General features: G+C 35.1%; 1 protein-coding gene across 2 annotated transcripts in view; it reads left to right on the top strand.

Annotated features, from left to right (window-relative positions):
* The window catches only part of LOC136412694 (calcium/calmodulin-dependent protein kinase kinase 1), a 72,506-nt gene extending 49,319 nt beyond the window's left edge, over positions 1–23,187 (top strand). For both annotated transcript variants that reach the window (XM_066395859.1, XM_066395858.1), the window contains 10 exons: positions 1,435–1,501; positions 8,866–9,287; positions 16,882–17,072; positions 18,243–18,296; positions 20,216–20,395; positions 21,187–21,334; positions 21,395–21,597; positions 21,650–21,865; positions 21,916–22,083; positions 22,144–23,187. In XM_066395859.1, the coding sequence (XP_066251956.1) occupies positions 1,435–1,501; positions 8,866–9,287; positions 16,882–17,072; positions 18,243–18,296; positions 20,216–20,395; positions 21,187–21,334; positions 21,395–21,597; positions 21,650–21,865; positions 21,916–22,083; positions 22,144–22,668 (2,174 nt within the window). In that variant the 3' untranslated portion in view covers positions 22,669–23,187. The remainder of the gene's footprint in view (positions 1–1,434; positions 1,502–8,865; positions 9,288–16,881; positions 17,073–18,242; positions 18,297–20,215; positions 20,396–21,186; positions 21,335–21,394; positions 21,598–21,649; positions 21,866–21,915; positions 22,084–22,143) is intronic.
* The last annotated feature ends 3,657 nt before the right edge of the window (positions 23,188–26,844 follow it).

Raw genomic sequence — 26,844 nt, 5'->3', positions numbered from 1 at the left:
GTTCTCAAGGAAATAACAGAGACTATTTATTTTCGTATTTACACAATGCAGCCCAACGACGTATGTAAATTCCCGTTATGTATCATCACATAGTAATTACGACTGTTATGGCATCGACATTGTTTGCTATTGTTGCCACAAACCGCAGCCAGTGTTTGCCCAGACTGATATTCATATGTGACAAATGATTATCGTGTAATTTAGGTTTATTAATGATATTCATGATATTGAGTTTGAAAAGTATTGTATTTGTTCACTTATTAGTAGTAAATATTTAGCATTTTCACAATAATTATATGATTATCTGTACATACTAAAGCGTTTTTAATTCCTATTTTTAGCGATGAGATTTTCTATTAAATTAATTAGGTTCCAGAAATTTCGTCTGGTTATTATTGAATTTTTCGTCATAAACATAAAGTTTTGTAAAGAGTACTTTTTTATGTTCTTTGTAATCTTTATTGAGAGTAAAACTACAATAAAAAAACTTGATGATGTTCATCAAATTCTTAATTTATACGAACTTTGAAAAGTTCCAAATATTTCGGCCAATACTGTATATTATAGGCTAGGAGTCATATTATCTCTTTATTTCCCACCTTCTTTTTCTCCCCTCATTTCCCACCCTGATTTCCTGGTCTATTTTAATTAATTACTAACATTGCTAATAACTTCACTGCCCACAAGGTTTATGGTTTCTTCTAGTTGGTTTGTTATCCAAAATACGCCACTAGAGCGTTTTTGGGGTCCAAATTCTTCACCTTCTTAGCGAGAAACTAACATTCACGAGGTTTATTTATCCATGCCAACAAAAAATTTAAACTGCAGACATCAAATCAAAAAACATCGTTATAGAATATCTAAATTATAAATACATATTATGTTTGTAAATAAAATAATATACAAACCACGGCAGAATTTCCTCTACCGTATCGAGATTATGACCGCTCTCAACGCTACGCGTCTCGGTAAACTATCAAATCTCTCGACTAATAAAACACGCCCTCAAATTACAGAAAATAAAATTCTAATGTCATTCTAACTACTTCAATTTCACTTGCAAATTATGCCTAAATCGTTTTTGCATAATCAAAGATCGATTGAAAGATGGTATTAATCTGGTCAGTTTATGCAGTCGATCAGTCTATTAGTCTATCAATTTATTAATTCATTAAACTTTAATTAACTTCCATCCTTGGCACATCAATTAAGAACACAATTTTAAATTGTGCTTAATTGCTTGGTGTCAAATTTAACACGTGTTTACATTTTATTTTCGATAAAAGTACTGCGATGCTGCTAATGGGCACAGTTGGTCATTATTAACGGTTGAAACTCCTTTAGAAAGGGACAAGCTTGTTTAGGTAAACGCAGCTAAAAGTATATTTTCTTAGTGAATGTGAGTTTTTATTGAAGTTGTGAAATTTGTTTCAGCAAACCTATGGCAAGATGGGTGTGCTTGCCGAAAATCCAGACCACCAAAAATAGGAGATATTCAAAGGTAAGACTCTGATTTTTTTTACGCAAAATCAACAATTACTAGATGAAGATTAGTTGATTATTATGTGTGTTTCTAGTTTAAAGAAAGTAATATCTCGAATTTATGGCGTTTATTTAATAGCTCTATAAATGATGCTTCAGCGATTTCAAACAACACTATAATTTATTGGATGACTACGCTGAGCTTCCTCATTTGGTTAGTTCAGGTTAGCCAAAGCGACACTTCTTCACATCTTCAAATACAATCCCACATAATTAACTTTACTTTGTAACATTGCGTCATTCTCTGCAACTTTTATTAAACCAAATTTTCTGATCACCAAATCAGCGACAAGGAAAAGATTTAATAAAGAATTTGATTCATCTGACTACAACGAATTTGGACTCTTGGTCAGCGGCGTACACCTACGTAAAAAGGGAGCCAAGGCTCTAAAAAATATCATCCTATAGATTTTCGAATTGGCTTTAGATGTCAGTTAATATGGGTTCTGTGCGAAATGAGATTCAAAATATGGACTGAAATCTGAAAAATTTAAAGTGCTGCAAAGAAAAATGTGGATTTTTACTTTTTGTATCTGTATTAATGTGCGATAAAAGTCGCCTTATTTTCGATTTTCTGCCATCCTCTGAAAACAGACAGGTTAAAAACTAAAACAGCTTTGTATTGTAAAATCCTTTACCCAGCATGTTATAAAAAGTACTCAAAATTCTAAAGCGTGTTATACATTAAAATCTATAGAGAAAAATTCTATAAATATTGTTTCGAAAAAGGTTTGCTACCTATATACAGAGTGTTGGCGTTTGACACTGGTTTTCAATCTTTATATTATAGCTCCTAAAAATGTAAGATCTTTAATTCAAATTGGGAGTGTATAATACAAGTCTCTAGCAGCTTGAATACCAAGCTAGTTTCTGCCCAAAAAATAATCTGGCCAATATAAGTCGTTTTTAACGAATTTAACTTGCAATTACAGCGATAATACATTAACAATTTGAACCTTTCTGATAACTTTTCTAGCAAGATAGTTTCCATGAAAATTCAGAAATATACCATTGCGCTGTTTTGACTGTGTCGTTGCCTGATTTCGTGGACAATATTTTCCTAACTAAGTTACCAAAAGGTTAAACAACTGGTCCAGAATATGTATACACGGCATAGCATTTCAGTTGAAGTCGATAATCTTCAGCACGGTAGAAGTTTGTTTGAATCAGGCATCCATTAATCTTTGTGAACATATTGCGCCATAAAGCACAATTACCCTGTGTATTGTCGACTGCCGCTGTGATGTTATATCGTATATGTTATATTAGGAACAGTACTCAACCAAAATTTTAAGTAAACATTGAGGACTGTTTTTAATTTTTTAACAACCTGTATTTGACCTATGTTTATGGGAAATTGTAAATAATGGAATTATAAGTGTTGCCACGAGTTCTACTAATTTTGCGAAGATTTTTTATACTGCAATGATATTTCGTTGGTGGCTGAATACGAACTACGCTTTGGAACATTTTAGGAAGATTCCCTGAAAGACGTTGACAACAGAAACCAATTTGATTTTATGACACGATTGAAGCCGGTATATTAAAGTCCAGCCCAAGAAGTTTCAGGCACCGCACAAGAATTGAAATAAGAGAGCGACATATCTCTTGCACCAGACTCTTTACGCACAGAGATCAGTAAGAGAATCAGAATGCAAACTATTTCGTAAAGAAAATTAACTTGAAAGTCTTCATTCATACAGAAGCAAGGCGTTTTTAATAACATAATATCCATTTTTCACATAACAGAAATCTAAAGCTAAGGAAAACCTTGAAGAATCATCAAACATGTATGGTATGATGGAACATCTAGTTTGCATCAAGTCATACCACCGACATTTGTAGCAAATTATTTTTCCAATATTGAAAAGGTTCATCAATTTTCACCCATGTAGGAATTCAGTGTTTCAAAATTTTTTTTTTATTCCTTTAGGTAAGTGTTTCTACAATGGGTTTACCAAGTTTACCTTGAAATCGTCTACCTGCACCAATATAAATTTTGGCTATTCAACGTCCGTTTGCCCATATTAACGATGAGATAAAATAATTGCCCATCTCAATATAAATTTCTTTAAGGTCCGTATATGGAAATTTTGGTCGTTCTTGTTTACGAATTTTCGAAACTGCGCCAGTAATCGATTGATTTGCCTAATAGGCACAAGAAATTGCGAATATTCAGAGCTGCACTTACTAATGGACTGACTTGACTAATGGACACAAGAAGTAAAGATTCTAATCTTACGGAGCATTATCCGTTCGTACACTTAATGCTGAAATTTGAAATAACACTCTCAGGACTTGGCTAGGCTTCAAAAGTTATCGATGAAAAGGCGAAAATCTGAACTAGTACTAAATTTAACGTGATATCCAATTAATTTCTTTCTCAACTCAAACAAATCTTAAGCCAATAAATATTTTTTGAATTTTCCCAAGACGAACACTCGACAGTTAATTAACCTTTTTCAGAAACTTTGATCGTCACTTTTATGAACTTACTCCAACGTTATGCTTAACCTGCCAGGTACATTGCTTTCAATTCTAGACCCCCATAATTCACGATTATGATTCAATAAAGAAAATCGTTTATCATAAACAGAATATCGTTTGTAAAATGAGACTCGAGCATTTATTACCCTATTCTCTAGCCATTAAATTGATATAAATAACGAGCATTGATCATGTAAAACAAATATTTGCGGCACGCCACGGCATCGTCATTGTATGGCATGACAGAAATCATTTTCCAATTTTCATTCACATCCGTACAAATAAAATACTCTTGTGTTCCTAGAATACATTATGTTGAAATGGGCTTGCATTCTCACGCCCATCTAAGATCGATTTTTTTCTTTAATAAATTAAATTTTACCTAGAAAGGTAGTCCGGAGGCGTGACGCTAATCTAGTTAGAACGTCCTATAATCCATATCCTCGTTTTTTGTTTAAGTCTAGGCATTACTATATCGCTTTAGTTAAGAGCTGGTAATCATTGTTTTCTAAGATTGTCAGGATATTGCATTCTTACCTCCTCATGGCGAAACACCTCAATTTCCGTAAATTTTCCTTTCCTGCAGGTTGCGTGCGCATTGGTGAGGAAATAAGCTTATTTCCCACGACTGAATAGCGGTATCCATAGCAAGAGGGAAAAATAAACAACCCGTTTTGACCATTTTTCATAATTTGTCGTATAGTTGGAAAAATATTGTGCCCTACCTCATAATGGGTATTTATGTAACCTGTTAGGAAACCCATACTTTTATGTAACCAGTAGGATACTGCACGACGAGCAAACCGAGGTTCCGCAATGTGACACGAGATACGTAAAATAGCTTTTCCTAATGAGATTTGTGCTTTTGCTTTGTTATTTTGATGCGCGACGAAGAAATTACAAGAGAGGGCAGATATTTATTAACTGAGATGGAAAAATAAGATTCCTACCTTCATTTCATAACCGGTTACTAAATGAAACTTGATTAGTTACCCGTTTTGATTACGAAAATTGTCACGTTATTTGCCAAAATTTGAAAAATATTTATTACACATCGACGATCATAACTTACTGTACGGAGCATAAATGGGTACATTACTATACCAGCTGTTTATACTACTCCATGTGATTATTCCCTAAAGGAGGCATTACATATATAACATGATAGGAAAATGCGTTTTCCCGTAGACGAATAGAAAACTTCAAGTATTTTTACAGCACTGGATTGATCATCGCGGTACTCATGAACTGTAGTCAGCGTGCGGTAAAGAATCACTTTCCGTACTTGTTAGATGACTAACTATTACTTTTTAAGAATAAATTTTATTATGGAGAAGCTCGTGGAACAATCCTGATATTTCTTAACTACAATTGCTAACCTGAACTAACCTGAAGTTTCTAGAACCACAGTCAGACTTTTTGAAAACTCCAACAGGGACTTATGTCATAGAAAACTAATTTTTGAAATGGGTAAAATTTTTTTAAATATCTGGAAGAAGCCCTGAAGAAATCGTCAAAGATTTTGTAATGCTCAGGAGAAAACTCAGGAAAGGGGAAACTCAAAAGTCAGGAGAAAAAGTTGCCGGGAAAGTTAACAGGAGTTTTAAAAGTCATGCCTTAAATCAAAGTTCTCTTAAATTTAACAGGAGAATACTTTTCGTAGATATGATGAGAGACAGCATTGCCGCCTTTCATATTTTCCAGGGGAAATATCTTTTAGGGAAAGTGGGTGGAAATGTAGCAACAAAATTTGCATATAAATCCAAATAATCAAGAAGTGTACTTCGTTGCTAATCTTAGTAGTTCTTCAATTTGTCACTGTGCATTATTTCGTTCTAAGTAGGAACCTTAGATTAAATTTTCGCCAAGTATCAAGCGGTTTGAAAAAGCTTGATCAAATCAAGCATTAGCATGTAAAAGTCAAGGTCAATTTAGGGATTTTATCAAGAAATATCGAGTTACTAAAATGGAACTACTAAAAGATGAACTCATAAATCGGACAAACCAAATATTGTAGTCCTTTACAAGTAAGAGGCCCTAGCTGATTAAAAGCTTTCTGTGGAAGAAAAAAGTCTTTCACTAAAAATTTCCTCATTGTCTTTTTGTTTTATTCCTCTGTTCTTTATTTTATTCCTGGTTTTCACCAGAATTCGCAACTCTTCTGGTCATAATTAATAGTTACGAAAGAGTATCGTGTAATAAGTTCATAGCCCAAACGAAGAATGTTGTTGCGAGCTTACACAGTCTTTTATGTCTTGTTGTTTCTCCACAAGTAAATAGCCGCATTCAGCACAGTCAACAGTGCTGCAGCTGTGTGAATATGGGTTAAATAATCCGCCACCTGTGTGAGTAACACCGCTGAATTCATGATTTTTTTGGAAATTATGTTAAAGTTAAATTATCAAGAGTTTTATATATTGGCGCTAATATGATTCCTGACGTCAATTTTATAACGAATTTTCAAACAAATGTACAACTGTTAGCTCTGCTAACTGAGGTTAGTGAAAAGGTGTCAGCCGATCAGTCTTTGTTCCATTAAAGATTATTAAGTTGGTGGGATAACTATTGAAGTCGTTTCGACAGAGTAAAGTTACTGGTAATTCTGTATACAAAGAGCGATGCCTCAAGAAATATTACATTTCATTGCAGAATAAGTCTTCTGCATTTTTATCTTTTCAAGACTGCTCAAATTACCGATCTTGAAATATCTACCGGAGCCGAAACATTTTACCGTAAACCCATGAACGTCGGGATTTTATTACATGTATTGTGAAGTTTTAGAAAGGCTAAAGCATTAGAATTACTTTTAAAATAAAACAAAAATACACTATAAGTTTCTTTTTTCAAAAAGCGTTACGTTAGCTAAAAACGAGTTCCAGAAATCCCCCTTGATGGAAACGTCATGTGTAATTCAGATTGACCACAAACACTTATCCCCAAATACAATCTAAGAAAAGCTGCTTTGTCACCTATTATATGGTTAAAGCATTTCACCAGCAAACCATTTATAACCTGAAATGGAAAAACCTACTTACTCAACCTTAATTTGTAAAACTCTATTTTTACTGTCCCACACAGATACTTTTCAAATGCACATGTAAAATTTGCGAATATAAATTTAATGAGGCTTCAACCTGACTAACATCCCCGGGATTCATTTAAATGCGATGAATTATGTGTGGTTGTTCATTGTCGACAGGTAAATACCCGCGTTCAGCAGAGTCAACAATTTTACAGCTTGTACATATCTGCTGAATAATACACTCCCAAATGGATTCAGGGCCAATATATCAATGTCCTGGAGCCTAATAACTTTACCAAGAAAACGATCTTCATGGAAATCCAGGAATTAACCAATGCTTTGTTTTAAAGTCGTAATTTCTGTGGAAATTATCTTATTGTTAAAACTACCAGGAGTTAGATATATCGGCCCTTAAATGATTTCTGACCCCAATTTTGTTGTGAATTCCAAAAATTTGTGCGACTGTTAGCTCTGCTGAATGAAGCTAGTGAAAGAGCACGAACTGATTAGCACTTTATTTCATTAAAGGTTGTGAGTCGGCGGGGTACCTGCCGAAATCGTTTCGTTAAGCAAAGAGGTTGGTAATTCATTATGTAAACTGGGGGCGATTTATTGAAAAATGCACTGGAGGATGATTCTCTTCCATTTTTTTCTTTTAAAAACTTCCCAAATTACCGACCTTGAAATATCTTCCGGAGATGGTTCTTGAAAAGAATAAAGCATCCCAATTCCGTTGAGAAAAAATCCCTTTTTCATCTAAAAACGTATTTCAGAAATCTGCTTTGATGGAAACGTCTTGTTTACCTTAGATTGACCACATGCGCCTTATCCCTAAATTCAATCTATGGAACGGTATAATACTTTATCAGCTATTACATTGTTAAAGCATCTCAGTTGCAAACTTTCCGAAGTCCGAGACGGAAAAACCTAATGGAAGTTATATTAGAGCTTACTGTATTTAATTTGTAAAACTCTATTTTTATTGTTCCACATAAATACTGTATTTTCCAAATGCACATGTAAACTTTGCGAATATAAATTTAGTGAAGCTACGTGCTGACAAACGTTCCCCTAATTCATGCAAATGAGATGAAATATCTGTGGTTGTTTTGGATTTAAAAAAAAGCATAAAATTATAGACATAATGAGATATTGGCTTTTAAACACGAGCAAACACAATTCGTGACCTGACAGATTCTGGTATCGATTGAGCCCAGAACGCGTGTGTTCTATTGAAGCAATGTTTAAATAACCTGAAATAATAATTAATCTCCTTTTGTTTACGCAAATCTGATTTTGCCGATTCAGAAATCCTTTAATTAAACCATTCCTGCGGTAGTGAAGGAACAAAAGACTTTGTGCCCAATAACCGTTCATTTACCTGCTAATGGATTATAAATAATTATAAGTTACATCAAGCTTGAAATACGAAAGTCGATAGTTGGTTGTTTGTTGCTTCGAAATAAAAGGTAACGGTATGGCCACATCAAAGGTCAAGGGTGCACTTAGAGCAAAAATCATATTTATATGGTAAATGTTTCAGCAATCTGAGATAACAAAGTTGAAATATTGTGGTAAAAAAGTTAATGGATGATCTGTTAAGTTCCGATAATTCAATTAAAATTTAATAAAACGGATATAAGCGACGGCTGGTTTTAGGAAAAAAAAACATACAACATCCAGAGATTCAATTAACATGAGAGTCGAGTGGCTTGGAGAGACATCATTTCGAGTTGGATGACTCTCATCGCTTGTCTGGACAATAATTTAATTAAATGCATACAAGCTGTACTGAAATATTTGTTTTTTTCCAGGCGTTCAGCTGTTGACGTCGACATAAAACTCAAAGACAATGATAGCACCAAGTCCATGCACAGTACTCTACCGCAACATCTGGCGCAAATCACCTACAGGGAGAAGCAGGATACAAAATTACTATTACCGACTACCCCCGATGTCAGTTTTTTACTGTCCGAAACCACCCGAACTACCGTGAGAACCTCGCGGATTCCAGGTCGGGCGCCATTGGTGCCTGATCACGCTGATGATGTAGCCGCGGGGACGGCCGAAACGTCGTCGCCTGGTAGCCTTCTTCCCTCCCGTCCCCATTTAAAGAAAACAAGTTCTGTGATAGAAAATACTGTGCCTTCCCCGAATTGCTTATCTGACGACGTGTCCAAGATGAAAGTGAAGGGAGTTAGTCCCAGCAAGCTTTTTGTGCAATCTAAATCCTTAGGTAAGTTAATTTTGAAGCAAAATCTAGTAACTGGATTTAAAATATTCTTAGTATGCGAGTAATCGTATCTGACATTTAATTCTTTGACTCTGATTCAGAGATTGTCATCAGTCCTGCTTTTCCCTAAATCGGGTTAGTCATATCATTTGGAATTCAGAGCATGGCAGGAATATGTCAGTGCTAATTAATGTACGGCTAATTAGGACATAATCGCAAGATCTTCTAGAAAATCGTTTTAAAATATTTTATATTAAATCGGAATAGAAACCTGCATTTTCTATCTCTATGGGGTGTCTTGTCTCCACCTAACTGAACTAACTACCTGAGTCGTCAGATGTAAACCTATCAAACAATTAATGATGGACAAATTATCTTGGTCCGAGACAGTGCTGACCTTGATCTTCGGCTTATTTTTCTCATCGCCAAAAAAGATCTCAGTGGCTGGAATTGGTCTATTGAGAGTTTGGCTGTTAGCCCATGTTTAATTTGCCACATTACTGGTATCTCGAAAACGGAAAAAGGTTGATTAAACGGAAGGAAAGCTGGGCACTTTTGTGGTCAATAACTTCGCGGTAAAAGACGCCGGCAGAAATTTTATCACGATAAAATTTATGAAGATTTCTGAGTGAAATTCACTGAATAGTCACGATTATTCTACAATTTTGATATAGAAATCAAAGTTTAGTGGTGGGATATGTGTATGTTATATGCTCATCAGCTAGCCCTCTTTACCCTCGTTCAAATGACATAAGATTTCTGATACTTGTATCTCTTAGTTCTCCGAAAAATTAATTAAAAACTGTATCCAAACTCACTTTAATGTATAAATGCACGTGTCTCTTTAAAAATAATCCGTGGAAAAGATCCGTATAAAGAATGGGTTATATCCAGATTGCAGACATTCCACTGGGAGCGCCATTTAAAGCTCAAAAAAAGTCGCGCCACCAAGAACCGGTTATATCCAGTACACCTGTACTGACCTACATTTCCGACATTCCATTATGAAGTGCTCTAGCGGCAATTAAAGGGGATGTTGACTTAATAAGGAGATAGATCCGAAGGGATGTGGGTCAGTCGACCACCGCAGGTAAGACAGAGTACAAAAATGTCGAAACGAAAGCCAGATAAGGACGTGAATACATGTAATACAGAAGTGATCCCTCATATACACATCTTTGTCTCGGGCTCTCAAGTCGTACAATTCAGAGAAACAGGATATAATACGGGAAACTTTTTTGCCACTCATTTTGCTTTTTTTATCATAATTAAAAAAAATATTTCAATTGATTTCAGCAAGAAAATTGTTGGTGTCGGATTATATTTATAACTGGAATATAGTTAAAATAGTCGGAAATTATTTTGGAGCTAATAACTATATGTCTAAGGGACTAGGATGTCCTTATTTGTCTTCGAGCAAGCCGTCTTAAAACCAAAATAGTGTACAACATCAAAGTCATGTAATATTACGCTTAATATTTCCCCATGTAAGGGTAAATTGATCCCCTCTCGAACACATTATACGGGGTGGGCCAACGAAACGAAACAAGGCCAATTTCTCATATTTATCGTTTGCAGAAAAAAGAATCGCTGGGACCCGTCAATTTTGACTTCGAGCGGGAAATCTTTTGCGAATATTTTCAACCTTGCCACTTCCGACCCCTTGGGGAGGGTAAGATGCACCCCTTAAATTTTAAATGGGATTAGGTGTCAAGTGATGCCTCATTTTAAAGGTCATCGAATTCTCTTTTCAACGCTTCCAAGTTCTTTGAATTTTATGCATGTAATTTAACCGACTTTGTTTCTTCTTTGGTCTTCGAGATTCTCTTGATCAGTTGATTTGACTATCTCTATATATTGATAACCAAACCATATCGCCTTTGGCTCATCCAATATGATATGATTTACTTTAAATTAAGATTTCCAATCTGCAGACGATGATTAATTTAGAGTCCTGAAGTCCGTCTAGCTGTTAGAAATAACTGATTTTCATATAATGGAAGGTTTCGATGTTCCGATTAAGGACGGAAATAGCCTGTCGGATCTAATTGATTTTCGAGGAATAGCCGTTCATTAATTTCGCCCATTACCCGATGGTCGACATGGAAAAGGATGAGTGTTTTGGTTAAACCCTAACTCCCGGATGTGATTTTAATTTTTCCATGATCTGCGCTAAAAGTACCGTTTGTGATTAATTTGTGGCTTTGACGTTTTCATATCGAAACGCGAATGAATTATTTTTTATGGATTTAATCCCTATTTAATATGATTTGCAAACAAGGATTTATGCTCTTTGGCTGCTGTACTGCAAATTGGGAAGTTTAATAGGTACTTATTATAACCGGATTTACAAGATTAAAATCGTAAATATAAACGAACGATTTTAAGGCATTAATCTGCTTAGCTCTGTTCAGAATATATAACATCCTATACAGGGTGTATCAGAATTGTTCTATCAAATTTTAACACCCTGTATCTCGAAACTAATGGGTAATTAGACGTTTGTTTATATAAATGTTATTTCTTATTTCGGTCATAGGAACCTACAATAAACAGATGGCAGAACAATTTCGATGCGCTCTGTATAATAATTACTATTCCTTTATATTCTTATATATAGGTAAGATTAGTGACATGCGTATTTTTAACTTGGCAATTAATATTAAATTTTCCCTTTTCTTTGAATGATGTTAATTATTGTTCCCCCTTCAAGAGACGGAAACTGTCTATTCAAACAGCAGAACTAAAAGCTAGGATAATGAATCAGCTTCTAATTTGATGTTTCCTTCTATCTTGCATCAACAGAATGAAGTTTTTCTCAGTTCTTCTTTTGGCGACTCTCTTACTTTCTCTTACTTTCTTCTATAATATTTGTCACGTGACAGATTTCAGCGCCTAATTAACCGAAATACCCTCATAATCTAAACTTTACACCTTTAGCTTCAACCTTATTTAGTTCTTTTAGGATGTTCTTTTCAAAGTTGTTCTATACTCTATAATTTTCCTATTACTTTATGATTTATTTCCATTATGACTTTACCTCTTTGAGCTCATTGTAAGGCAAGATTAACAAGAGTGTCGCAGCAAGACTAAGACCATGACCAACCTAATCTTGGTCTTGGTCTTGTTCCCTTTATCGCTATTCTGAAGTAGTTAAGTGTGAAATACATCTGTACCTACTTAATGTCTAATTATAAGTGTGACTTCCTGCAAAATTCTTGTAATTCACGCCTTATTGTCTCGAAGTTTTGGTATGTCGGTGTTTCAAGTACTGTTTGGTGTGTTGTTAGGGTCAGCATTAGGATTAGTGTTATGTAAAATATTCAGGGTCAGTCTATCATAAAGCTATTTTTCCCTTTACAATAATCCTTTCAACCTGACAGTTCACAATTTGATAAAAATTATTCCTTTGAACTCTATTCTCTATGACATTCCGCGCGGATGGTGTTACGTGTTATTTATCTCTTTGAAGTTAATGGTGATAGCACGTAATTACAGAACGTGCCTCAAACCGCATCAACACTCCCACCCCTCCGTTCCATTGTGGGTATGTTCGCTGAAATATTCAACAGGCGTTTTCATGTTATTAATGAGATAACCAGTTGTTGATTTATGTCCAAACAACGATAAACAAAGAAAAAAGCCATAATGGAAAAATAATTGAGAAATACACTGAATAAAAATATAATGGTATAATCAGTACAGACCATACAATGTTCTTAGATGCGAGAAGACAATAGTGGTAGAATGGGCCACATTTTAGGACATCCAAAAAGTTCCCTATTTCCTTACCTACTGAGTATGACGCAAGTTAGGAAGAAATGTTAAATAAGAAGCTTCAAAGAAGCAGCGGCAACTGCTAATTTTCATAATATAAATGATGTCCCTTGAAGAGTATGTAGTTCATTTTTACATTTCAAACCAATTAGCCTGAACTAACTGAAAATAAGTAGCTTTCGAAATGTTGGTATGCGAAAGTTGAAATGTGATATGAATATTATCACCTACAAGGTATTTTCTTCGATAAGTACTTCCTAATAGAGAATAATTTTCAACAATGGAACTAGGAATCATGCTCATAAACAAATTTCAATTCTGAAGCTAAAAATTACTTAACACCTAAGTACTAAATGCTACTGGGAGCGTACTAAATCTGGTTTTAATAATGTATTTTGTTAATCATGCGCATCATTAACAATTCTGAAAATTTCAATCCCTTGAAAAATATGTTACCTAATAGTAAACCTTCATAACTGCCCTTTTATCGCTTTTCAATATTCAAAAGGTTCTGACGTTCAGAATTTTCCGTGGTTTTAGCATACACCATTAATGATTTATTTTTGAGTGAAATAGTGGATCAAGTGCCGAAAAAAACTTTTTCGCACGACCTGCTTATTTTTGAATGATCAGCATATCTGTTTTCAAGACAGTAAGGACTGCCCCGGACACGTCCCGGTTGTTAAGGCCAATAATCGGAGATGTGATGAACGTACCGTTCACCCGAGCGATAATTAAAATGTACGGTTAATTATGAATTTTTAAGATTTTTCAAACATCAATGCATCTACTCACTCACAAATAAATCACCCTGCGAATGGCGTTTCCTATTAATTGAAGTTAAAAATTTACTAAAATGGGATTTTTCTTTGCGTCGTTATGAATATTATTTGAATCTACTCCATATGTACCGGATACATTTTAGTTTGTTTTAACATGCCTACGGCGACCCAGGGAAATTATCGCGATAAATGTAGTAATGCAAATTACCGCTGTTGTCCTGCAGTGATTGGTCCAACGCAACAATGAGATGCCAATATTACATTGTTGAAATATCACATTTTATGAATAAAATTAATTTAATTAAAACAACATAAAACACGTCAATAGAAAATTTCATTGGCAAATTCTGTTTAATTTTTTAGCATTTGACATAGCCCCCTGATACTATCGAAGTGCCTTTTCACCCCTAGCGGATGCTGTCTATACGCATGGTCAGAATAGAAGGCCGGATTTTGTGCAGATTTCAGTATTGTGCAATTTTCATGGGTCATTTACCTACATTGCTTTTGCCCCCTACCTGATTATTACATTTTTCGTTATGATAAAACGGAAATAAGTGTGTAGAAGGTGCATTCAGAGATTTCAGATTAACGATCTTTTTGATCATTTCTTAGTAATGAGTTTGTTTGTTTTCTTTGTTAGTTACTGTAAATATCCTTTGAGTGTTGCCTTTGGTGTGGAAGTTTCATACGAGTTTTCGCTACCCTGTTCTTCATTTCTAATGTCACTATTAGGCATGGTATAGAGTTGTTTCTATCAAGAGGCTTCTGATACCTCCAAAATCATTGTCACTTAAATGAACCAACCTATCATGACTGACAAAAAATTAAATTATGTGACTAATGATTACTTTATGAATCAAAAATTATTTCATTTGGAGTTTCATTCAGAAATTTAATTATGTAATCCATAGTGAAAATATACTCCACGTTCTTCCTTTTTAAGAAGGATTAACGTAGAAAACTTTAAAATTTTGATAGTCCTATAGAAAAAAATGATTCTCACAACTTTTAGAAGCTCTTTACTTACTTTACTCTCAATAAAGAAAGCCCTACTTGTTGCGCATTTTCAACATCAAAATCTTCCGAGTCTATATTAAATTTAAGATAAATCAGGTCAATTTAATTAAATTTAATTCAAAGAGATTAACAAGAAACAAATTAACGGAAATGAATAAGTTTTTCAATTCAAAATAAATTTATTTTGGCGTCAGTGGATAGCAACCATTCATAAAGATCCGTTGCAACTGAAGATTGTCCACCAGTTAATACTTGTTGATAATCATCCGAATTAAATCATGCAATATTTTTGAAAATTTATTCCTTACATATGATGATTATGCATAAAGAATCATACAAAAATTAGTATAAGCATCACGAACAGCAACCGGTTTTACTGGTCTCAAACAAATTAGAGGCGTCGTTTCGCTGAGCCTCCAAACTTTGCCTTCAACTTTGCCTTCCTCACTGTTCTTCATACTTAATAAACTATTTCATTCGTCTCGAATTCTTACAACCTCGAGGGTCGTAACTTCCAAACAGCTTAGTTGTATATTACGTTTATGCTTTCGTACTTGTTAAATCCGCATTCAGGAACAGTCGAATTACGAGATACGTATCGACCCTTGTTAGGGCTTTTTCATAAATTTAATTCGGTTTTAGTGTTTATTGTCGTGGATAGCGCAGAGGAGCATAAAACTTGCCTCTATTTCTCCACTTCCCCAGTGCACTTATTTTATCTCCGTGAATAACCTTTTGGATTTGTTTTATATTTTCAAAATAGTAATTAATTAAAAATGTCTAAAATACAGGAATTGCTGAAGAGGCGGTTAACCTCTTCAGAATGCACATTACTAGCCGGGGAAGTGTCTATACATATGTTGTATTATTAAAAAATATCTACTTAAGTCACATTTACCGAATACCTATTTAGAGGTAAAATGCGCATTGGGAACTGTGCACGATTCGGATTAAGGGCAATACGTATTCAAGTAATGGATAAAAGTAATTGAGAGTTGGTGTTGATATTTTTGTCTTAGTCAGTCAGGAATCGTTATAAAAGTACATTTTAAGAAAGGGTTACTTATTTTTTAAATTTTTGATCCTAGGGTGACAAAATTAAAAAAATCAATGTTTTTATCTTTTTATTGCCAAACTGTTAATGTGTCCCAAACCAAATAGGATTGACAGAAGCCTTTATGGAGTGACACAAGAATAAACAATTAATACGTTTATGCATTATTTCAATAACTAAATAATATGTGCCAAATATACATTTTGTTTCACAACACGTATCGTATTTGATAATGAATTAAATAGATAGGTTCTGGGCGTATGTAACCTATGCGTAAATACTTAATTCGCGACTAATGCACTCACTCTGACAATATAACTGCCGTATTTTTGATTAACTAATTACTATTATAAAACATTACTCGTAGAGGGAAAAATAGGTGCAGGGAAATCGCGACGAATTTCACGCTCTTCTCCATTGTTCGGAACAAAAAAAAAAACATCCTAAAACCCAATTAACTACTAATTCGAATTTGTGAAAAAACGTAAACAAGGGTCGATACGTGTCTCGAAAGTCGATAGTTCCTGAATTCGCATTTCACAATGCGTATTGGAAAAGTATGAACGTTCTAAAAATGAGCTAATCACATTCACCAGTGGCGGAGGTACGGGTGTTAAATACTAATCATTCAGATCAATTGGGGTTTTTGCCAATTGGAAACAAAATTTTGTCTTTTTAAAAATGTTTTTAAATCAACGAAAATGAGGGACAATGTCCTGCTCAGTCAATAATCGCTAACGTGAACTAATCTGAACATAACGGTCTCTTACGTAGATATCTAATTTTTGTTTTAAGACCTGAGATCAAATATAAAATGGAAACATTAGACCAGGAAGTCATTAAATCAAGAATACTGAATTTGAACCGAAATGAAGGGCGGCGTTTACCTTATGAGGCTTCCTGTGCTTAAATATTTTAAACCTTGCTCTTGAACCAAAATTTTGAAGATTCATTTTTTTTTCAGGAGGTTCAGAGACCACTGCAGGCCGACCAATCTTCCCCAACTGCCCTTATAGCCCTTATGGCAGTCCCACTCATTCACCTCGAAGCAATCGGAAGCGGCAGCCCCCAAAGGAATCACGCAGAGTTTCCATTGAAAAATTAGGACACTATGATCAGCTCAACCAGTATAAATTAATGGACTCCATTGGACAGGTAAGTACCACCAATGTAATCAAATATTTAAATCATTGGTCGCCTCACCGTCATTTCCCTATTTTGGTCTAGATTAGTGTTTCGAATTCCGGTAAAGATTTCAACAAGATTACCTAAAGTGTCTGAAAAAAAGTTTCTGTAGCTCTAATAGAATAGAAGTCGAGAATCTAACTTTAATTCGACCGAGCGCTGCTTCTCTGAATCTAACTTTAATGCAATGACGCTTTAAATGGACATAAGGCCGGTAAGGTCAAAGATTAGAAATAAGAACGGAAAACTTTAAACCAACTTTCGAAACTCGATAAAACTTTTTGAGAAAAGTCGCTCTTTTACACAGAGCCATCTGTCTTTTTGAAGAAGTTGAGCTTTGATGTTGCTCACTTCAGAACTTTGGCAACTGCAAAATGAAATTTTTTACTTTGTTGAGGCTGGATTTAGAGGACAATTGATGAATACGTTGTATTCTAACGGTTAATAAGGAATTTCTAGCTGAAATTTCGTTGTGCTTTCACCGTTTTTACTTGTCAAGATCACTAAGTTAAATTGGTAGCGGAACATACGTATGTATATATATTTGAATTACCCCGTAAGGCAAACCAATGCTTTTACTTATATTTACGGGGTGTTTCATACATAGTGCGAAATAATTCAAGAAAGTATTCCTTACATGAGAATAAGGCAAGTCGCGTGCATTTCTAAGGCAGTGTGTATAAGGGTCTCAGTTATCTGTTTACTGGACTTTTAGATATTTACTTCAAATTTGGTATATGCATGGGGTAATGCTTTTTTTTATAAATTTATGCAGCCAAGGCAAACAATTATAGCCGTAAAACGATCACACCATAAAATTTCACTTGAAAATCGAACCCCTGAAATCGACCCGGAGAACGGGAGAAATTTCATCTCTCTCTTACTATCGTATTTTGCCAAGACTTCATGAATCTAAAGGCGCCACTCGATACTTAGTCTTCATATTCCTCCAAGATTTGAGTAAATTTCTTATATAACTATTAAACTCGTAAAAAATCTGTATTATTCATTTTAACTATAAAACTTTAACTAAAACGTAAGAACATTTTCGCTTTTTTTCCTTGTAAAAAGTATATATTTCTTAAAAACTGCTTTTCTTAAAATATATATATTTCTTGATAATTATTATTATATTTTCAGGGCTCTTACGGCGTTGTTAAATTGGCATACAATCAAGAAGATGATACACATTATGTAAGTATGGTTGATTCCAGTTAAGAGTATTAAAAAATCCCATTTTTCCATGAATTTATGTTAAAATGCATTTCGCTTGACGATTTTATTCAATATTTTATTGAAAACGTCTAAATCCAACTTGAATACACAGGATATTCGGTAGTTTTATGAGGACCTCCTGGTAGTTTAAAAAAGAAAAAACAAATGCGCCTCAGAAAAAAGAAAAATGAGCATCATCACGGGATAGAACATTCTATTATACACTAAAAATGTTCATCGATAAGTCTTACTTCCTATTAACGTTTCACCATAAACGTGATGACTACTTTTGCCTGGATGTTTTATTAGGCACTTTTCAGGCACATCAATTTCCCTAAACTAAACTAAGAAAAATCGGTACTCATTCAAGTTGTTAATAACTGAATTTTCACACGTTTCTTCAGTCTGTGATAACTTTGTCTATAAAGTGACTTTTCTGAGTTTTATGGAAAAGCGCGCTTTTCTCCTTAAATCCAGACTGGCAGAACTAATGAAACTTTAACAAGTACCTTCGGGATTTAATTATTTCTCATATAACTTACGGAAAAAGTGACGGAAGAAGTTTCAAAGGGACTTGTTAGGAAAACGATGATATTAGGCCGGTTTCGTATACGCTAAACGTAACTTACCTACGACTACGAAGTTACCGCATATGTGTATAAGTGTTAGCGTGTTAGGGCTATTGTTAACTGCCATTACAAAATGAATCGACTTCATCTTTCTTTTACGTCTCTACCAAAACTTACCTGTACACGACAAAAAACAATTAGAACCTCTCCTATTAAACTAACAAGTAAGTCTGTCTTACCCCGATCTTTTACTTTCATGGCCCCATCCTGGGGTTGGCACCATCCAACGGCGCCTTCCCAATTTCATCATTCTTCATGACCTGCCAAAACTTACCTGTAAACGACAAAAAACAACAATTAGAACCTTTCCTTTTAAACAAGCAAGTCCGTCTTACCCCGATCTTTTACTTTCATGACCCCATCCTGGGGTTAGCACCATCCAACGGTGTCCTTCCAATTACGTCATCCTCGTTGACCTGCTAAAACTTACCTGTAAACAATAAAAACAACAATGAGAACCTCTCCATTCAGATCGATTCACATCTTACCCCGATCTTCTACTCCCATTACTCCACCCTTTGCGTGGAACCGTCCAACGGCGCCTACTTAGCCTTAAAGAGGAAAACACCTCTGACCACCAGGGGTACTTTTACCACATAAGGAGACAAGTTTTTGACGACACTTGTTACGATACACGACACTAAACGACACTTATGCGACACGCACTTTTGTTCCCTGAATGTCAGCTACTCGCACCCACGTTCGATGACTAAATGTCCACTAAACTAGTGACGTATCTCACGTGTCTTTGAAACAAAAGAAAAACGATTGTCCCGATTAATAGTTCCAGAGTACGAACGTCTTGTGTTGCCACGCCACCACACGATTGAATCACCTATGAAACGATATTAGCAAGGAAAGATACAAAAACACTTTAGAATTTGCTTTTTGCAAGGTACGAGCCATAGGCCGATCGAAAACGACACGATACAATGGCTTTCAAACGTTCAAAAAACTTTACTGGCGTTTTAAGCAAGGTAACCATACGCAAAACGAAATAATATACAGAGTGTCTTTCCCATATTCCATGAATCTTTATAGGAATGCAAACCGCACCTAATTAGGCCCAATCCAGCAAACAATGGTTCTTATAAGTTCAAACCCAAAAAATTGTATTTAAACGATCCAGAAGTTTCGAAGAATATTATTGATATTGCTCTGAAATTGTAAAGTAAATGCGAAATACATATTAAATCAATTGTCTTGATTAAGCATTAAATGATTTGCTAAAATAAAACGTACTTAACAAAGGTTCTGTTGTTTTTCCAGGCCATGAAGATTTTATCAAAAAAAAAGCTGTTCAAGAAATCTGGAATGTTTGGTAGGATGCCGCCGAAGAAAGAAGGCAGATCGAACTCTTCTCCTGTCAATAATCCACTCGATAAAGTGTACAGGGAAATAGCGATTTTAAAGAAATTGGACCATCCCAATGTAGTTAAATTAGTTGAGGTAAGTACTCATAGGTGGCGGTTTTTGATGGTAACTTTTCCCAAATGGTAAGTTGCGAGATTTTTTTAATTTCACTTTAACAAATTATTCAGCGCTCGATTGAGCAACTTTGCCTCAATTTAATTAAGTCTCTATCTCGTACACCTACAATAACAGCTATGGCAATGTGTCGAATTTGTAACACCCTGTATATATACAGAACGTCCCATTTTCATTGTCTTTGCCGAATGCCTCACTTATTAACAAAGATATGAGAGTACGCTTTTCGCGAAGGTTGACTTCTTTTTTTCGGACGAACAAAGAAATAAACGTACTTTTTATAGCGTCACTAATTTTTTTATCGCAGTTTTGCTACAACAAATTAAATAAATAACGCAAAAAAAGTATAAATGGTACTCGCTGTTTTGAAAACTATTGACGAGACGATTCAAAGTATCTACAGCGTATTCTTTCGAAAAAATCACAATTTTAATCAATTACGGCTGACTCATACATTGTACTGAAAAACGAACTTCGCTACTGAATTCTATGTGAAAAAATCTATGAGCTAATTTACGCGTTTTGAAATGCGACTTATAAGGGAGATCCCAAATGGCAATTTTTTAAAATCGCCCTATACATATATTATAATAAAAACCAAGAGAGCTAGGACAAATCTGTTTAAATCTTCGTTCGATTATTAAGTCATATATCAGGCGAAGGCAATGAAAATGAACACCCTGTATAACGGTAAAATACTCAGTTTTTATAAATATTATTCAGAAGGTACAAAAATATTCCATTTTCTGCAGGTATTAGATGACCCAGACGAAGACCGCTTATATTTAGTTTTTGAGCTTTTGGAAAGGGGGCAGGTACTAGAGGTACCCACAGACCACCCTCTCGACGAAGAGAAAGCTTGGAGCTACTTCAGGGACGTAGTTTTGGGGATCGAATATTGTAAGCCCATTAGTCTAAATCTCCTCAATTTTCCCCTCAATTTCCGCGTTTGTGATTTAGTACACTTCCAAAGGATAATTCACCGAGACATCAAACCCGCCAATTTATTGTTAAACGATGAAGATCACGTACAGATTACTGACTTTGGGGTATGTAATGAGTTTCACGGGGCAGATGCCTTTCTGTCAGGTACCGCAGGCACGCCTGCTTTTACGCCCCCTGAAGCTCTTGGTGAGGAGAGGTCTTCTGGGTTCAGTGGAAAGGTAATGTTAACTTGAAATTTAGAATTCTTCAGAAAATTGTTTCATTTTAAAGTGCACGGACATTTGGGCCATGGGAATAACTTTATATGCCTTCGTGTGCGGCCGTGTACCGTTCCATGACGAAAACATCATTAGCCTCTATACAAAAATCCGAAATCAGCAAGTTGATTTTCCCACAAATCCAGACTTATCTGAAGAACTGAAAGATCTGATTGCAAAAATGCTCGTTAAAGATCCTACGAAGAGGATGACCTTGTCTGATATAAAAGTAAGATCTTAGCTACTATTACATATGTCTGGATTTACAGTGGTTTGCAGGAACATCCTTGGGTGACGAAACAAGGGCTCCATCCCCTTCCTTCAGAGGAAGAGAATTGCCACCTAGTGGAGGTCACTGAAGAGGACGTGGCCAGAGTTATTACGTCAATTCCCAAGTTAGATACTCTCATTCTGATCAAGCATATGCTCAAAAAACACTCTTTTCAAGTAAAAAAAGCACTAAGTCTCCATATACACATCTATCTATTAATCGCATCTATTTTCCAGAATCCATTTTTATATAGACGAGAAACAACTGTGGGGTCTCCGGATATCCGAGGAACCACTTTTACAGCAACAAAAAAACACCTGGGTCGCTCAGGTCGCTCCAACTCTGCTCCCGACTCTTATGATTGGGCCCAAAGCCGCCAAAAATCAATAGAGAGTAATCTGGAAGCAGTTGAAGAGGTCTCTTTAGATCCCAATGGAGAAGAAATTACGACAACATACACGAGAATGAATCCAAACAAGCCGCAACGTAGAAAAAGCTTATCCAGAAAACACGGAGAACTATCTCGGACATCAACAATCTCAGCCGAATATTCGTTAAAGTCGTCTGACTCTGTCAGCGATTGGAGGTTGAATTGCTCGGAAGGGGTTGCGTCCACTTCAGGGCAAGTGGAGAATGCTGACGGCTTAAAACAAACTGCTGGAGTCGAGAAGAAATTTCCAAACTGTGATGGTCAACCAAGAAACGGGTTAAACGGCGAATTAAACACAAACAAAGAATTTCAACCGACACAGAATCGGTGATAGAATTTATTAAGCGTTGTGTTCGGTTTTAGTGTTTGTTTTTACTTAGTGAAGTCTTAGACGCGGTGAAATGGCTATGTTTGTTTCACCGTGTCGATGCATTGACTGAGTTGTTATGGTTTGAAGTTCAAAGTTTGAGAGAAATTTTTCAAGTCAATTCTTACTTGATGGTCAATGAGAGGACTGTACTGCTGCCAGTTTTATACCTTACTCAAGAGTGCTCACTTCCATGTGATACCAGTAGCTTGATCTTAGGTGTACTTATAGGGCAGAGATTGACTTGACAAAAAAAATTGCTCGCTAAAAGTACCTACATGGCTGTTTTACTTAAAGACTTTTCCTCTTATTTATATTACTTTTATTTTACTGCTTATTTTTATTATTTAACAAGAACACGAGTAATTACTATAAGAATACCTATATGATTTTCATCAATTTTATTCCACCTGTACTCTGTGAGTATTCTATTGTGTGACTTCAAAAACAATTTTTAATAAAACCATAAAAAAATTTAATTTCCATTAATTGATTTTCTTATGTAATGTGTCCTCATCTTTAGCTTTTATTCAACAGCAGTTAACCAGGAAGAAAATCTCAGCCGCTCTTGAAGATTTTTGACTACCATATTTTAAATTTTTGATCAAAAGTTCTTAAGAGTGAAAAAGACAAAAAGACAACTTTCTTAAATTCGGTACATAGGGATAGTAAATCAACTTTTGCAAATTGTTTTACTCGGGCAGAGTTCCAATTTTTACCGAAACCAATGGTAACATTGAAATTGCAAAATAAATATACGATATATTATAACATTTTTCAAGTTGCCATGAAATTCTAAACATGTTTTGTATAAATACCATATTCTGATTTAAAACTCTTTTTAAGATAATGCCGAAACTTCAAGCTTCAGGCAAAATAACAAAATACATCTCCTTTGGATTTCGTAACACATGGGAGTTCCGGGTAACGAGGAGGCAGATTGTTTAGCTAAACTGGCCTTTGAAACAGCGCTCAATAGGCCTGAATGGATCGTGTAGATGACAGAACATGCGGAGCTATTCTCGAGGTCTTTATGTGTCAAAAACAGTTTTTGTACTTCCCACTTCTTGCAATCAATCAATCTGTCATTTAGTCAATGAAGTTTGAAATTTGTCTATTTTAGGCGGATCGATATACTATGTTTGACAGGTGTCAAAAAAATTGTTAAAAAATGACATCTGCCAAAAGGACATTAGTTAAACCGGTTTCTTTCGACTTGCAGTTTCGGATGAAAAGGTGGTATGATTGAAAATCAGGTAATTTTTAATAATAATATAATTGAAAAATCATATGAATTTTAACGTGTGCTGATCCGAAATCACATAACGAAAGAAAGAGGTTCACGACTCGTTTTTAAAAATTAAGATTGAGATGACAAATTTTAAAGGCGAAACCGTTCGAAGAATGCCTAGAATTTCAAGACGATTGCAAAAAATGTTAAAATTTACCAGGTTGTTTCATTTAAAATGTCTGTTGCCATGGGTTTCGATTGCAATTGGCAATTGTGTAATCGTAAAACTACTTGCAAAATATAGACCTTGAGCATACTAGGTACTCAAAAACCATGAACCAAATTTATGAGAGTTGACCACCTTGTATACCCAGAACAGATTACGATGTTTTATATTTTAAGCACTCTGTAAAAAAATTTGTGGAACCAAGTTCGTTCTTCAACGGATAAAAAGGTCACTATGTTTAATCATACCTACAGCTTTAATATCCCAATAAATATGTATGTCCTGCTTATATTTTACTAACACTAGAACTTACATGTGTCGCTAATATACATATTAAAACAATCATATACATAAGCTCACAACACGATAAAAAGCTTTCTCTAGACCCTAGATCTCCTGAAATTTTATTTTTTTACCTATATGTTAATTTAGATATTTGTTTAATTTTTGTATTATTTAAATATTATTTTAATAAATCTATTATTTCACTTTTATCTACTTTTTTATTTAACGCTTATCCAGTTGAATAAACGATCGATGTAGGTAGGCAAAGGCCACTGGAGCAAATATAATTTATCCGATTTCGAGGCAAAACAAACACGCTCCTTTACGTTTTAATTTCGTTTTTAGTAATCAATTAGTATTAGATCGTCTATTGCTGTTATTGTAAGCACTGGGACCATCGCCTAACAGATGATCGAAATTATTGCCTTTTCACATGAATGACGGCGTTCCTCATCCAATCTCTATAAGGTGATCAGGGTAATATTGCAGAAGAGATCCACCTAAAGTGTAGCAAGGCGATACTCGAGAAAGGACCAACTTAAATAAAATTAAATTTAGGATTAAGCAAAGGGGCTTATGAAACGGAATGTACAATTTGCTTTTCGTAGTTCCGTAACAGTAAGACGGGAGAAGCAGCAGGAAGGAAATTAAAGCAGTAAGGTGTATCGTTAATAGTTTACACATAATTGAAATTAAGCTGAATGCAATTTGTCACTATTTTACAGTTGCAAAGCGCCTTTTATTCCTAAATGTATCATTTGCACACTTTTCACATTTCAACTAAAATGAACATATTCATTTCGCTCTGCAACACTTTAGGTAGACCACCCTGTATAGAATAAACAAAAAGAGTCCAGATTTGAGGGTAAAATTTTCCATCATGCGATAAAATAAATGCCACACATTTTACCATTTTTTATTGGGCCCATAGTCCCCTCAAATAACTAATCTCGGTACATCCACGGTTTCCTGGGAAAGTGGTACCGCAGTGTAGCCGCCGCAATAAAATGGTGGAAAATATTATTAACGACATGTTACAGGCGCTCTATTACGATAGTTTAAGTGTGACACCGATGAGTAAATTTAAGCCAGCGTTTCCTAGGAAAGTGGTGCCACGATATAGTGGCCGCAATAAAGTCATTGTCACTCGTGAGGGTTAGTGCTAGATCAGACCGTGAATGACGATCAAAAGCATTACGGCTACAATAGTACGGTAGCGCTTTTCTAGGAAACAATTATGTATAAACATTCCTAAGAATGTTCGAGTTAGTTCAGGTTAGCATAAACATTCCTAAGAATATTTTTAGATGTTTGTTGCAAAGGAAAGGAAAATGCTTCAATGAATATAAGGACCATAATGTAACTGCAATTTATAGAACTGTAGTATTAGTATGACTACTGCTATTACACAATAGAATATTTATAAAAACACAATGGTAATCATAGGTAGATGCCATTTAGAGACTGTTGTCGCAACAAACTGTGAAGATTTACTTTCAGCGAAAAATAGCTTTAATTTGAATTTTTTATCGTTTTACGCAGAAACGTAATGAACATTAAGGAAGCAAAAATTACAAGATAAAAATTTGTAAATGTGTGCGCTTATTCCATTGATCGAAATTGAGTACAAATAGCCTCAAAGTGAAGTAGAGAAGTGAATAAATTAAGCAAAAATGAGATTGAATTAAGTGAAAATCAACGTATGAAATTAAGGGATAGAAAGCTTACCCATGTTTGAACAGTGACTTTTTCACAGAAAAAATACAAAAAATGTAATGGATAGCGTGAAAATCTTCTCTTCGGTGAGGAGCACCTCCTTCAGTCGCCCATCGCTGATTCGGCATAGCATTCAGCAAAAAATTGACAATCGCTTCGCCTTCATTGTTTCAGTAAGTAAATGGACGTGAGTAATTTTGTAACTCCTCAGTTTCAGTTTCTTTATGACAATGTTGCCGATGCTTTCTCGGCTGATACGAAGCTCCTTCACCGTTTTGCACGTTAAACGCGCGGGTGTTCTCCGGAATCGTGGCGGTTGGACGACCACTACAAGAACGGCCTACAGTTCCTCTTGTCTCTTTGTAACGTTTTACCGCATCATAGACCATTCGCTTCTTGAAACTAGTCATGTGAACAATGCCAGCCATCTTCAAGCCCTTCTTGTATAAGTCGACTACAGTGATACATAAATTTTCACGAGGCATGACGCTAGAACTGACAACAGGCACATAACTAGTATACATCATAGACTAAAATGATACGTAGAACTCAATAAAAACAAAAAATAATCGGACTTGACAGTATCAACGCCAAAAACTCCTCGCAGCAAAAGTGCGAGAACTGTTTCGTTATCCTGTATTGACTTTGGCTCTTAGTTCAGAACCAAATTTCATTTTTTTGC

This window comes from Euwallacea similis, chromosome 12, assembly GCF_039881205.1.
Source record: "Euwallacea similis isolate ESF13 chromosome 12, ESF131.1, whole genome shotgun sequence".
In the NCBI taxonomy this organism is placed as follows: domain Eukaryota; kingdom Metazoa; phylum Arthropoda; class Insecta; order Coleoptera; family Curculionidae; genus Euwallacea; species Euwallacea similis.
Note: the sequence above shows the minus strand (reverse complement) of the source record. Positions and strands in the feature narration are given on the sequence as shown.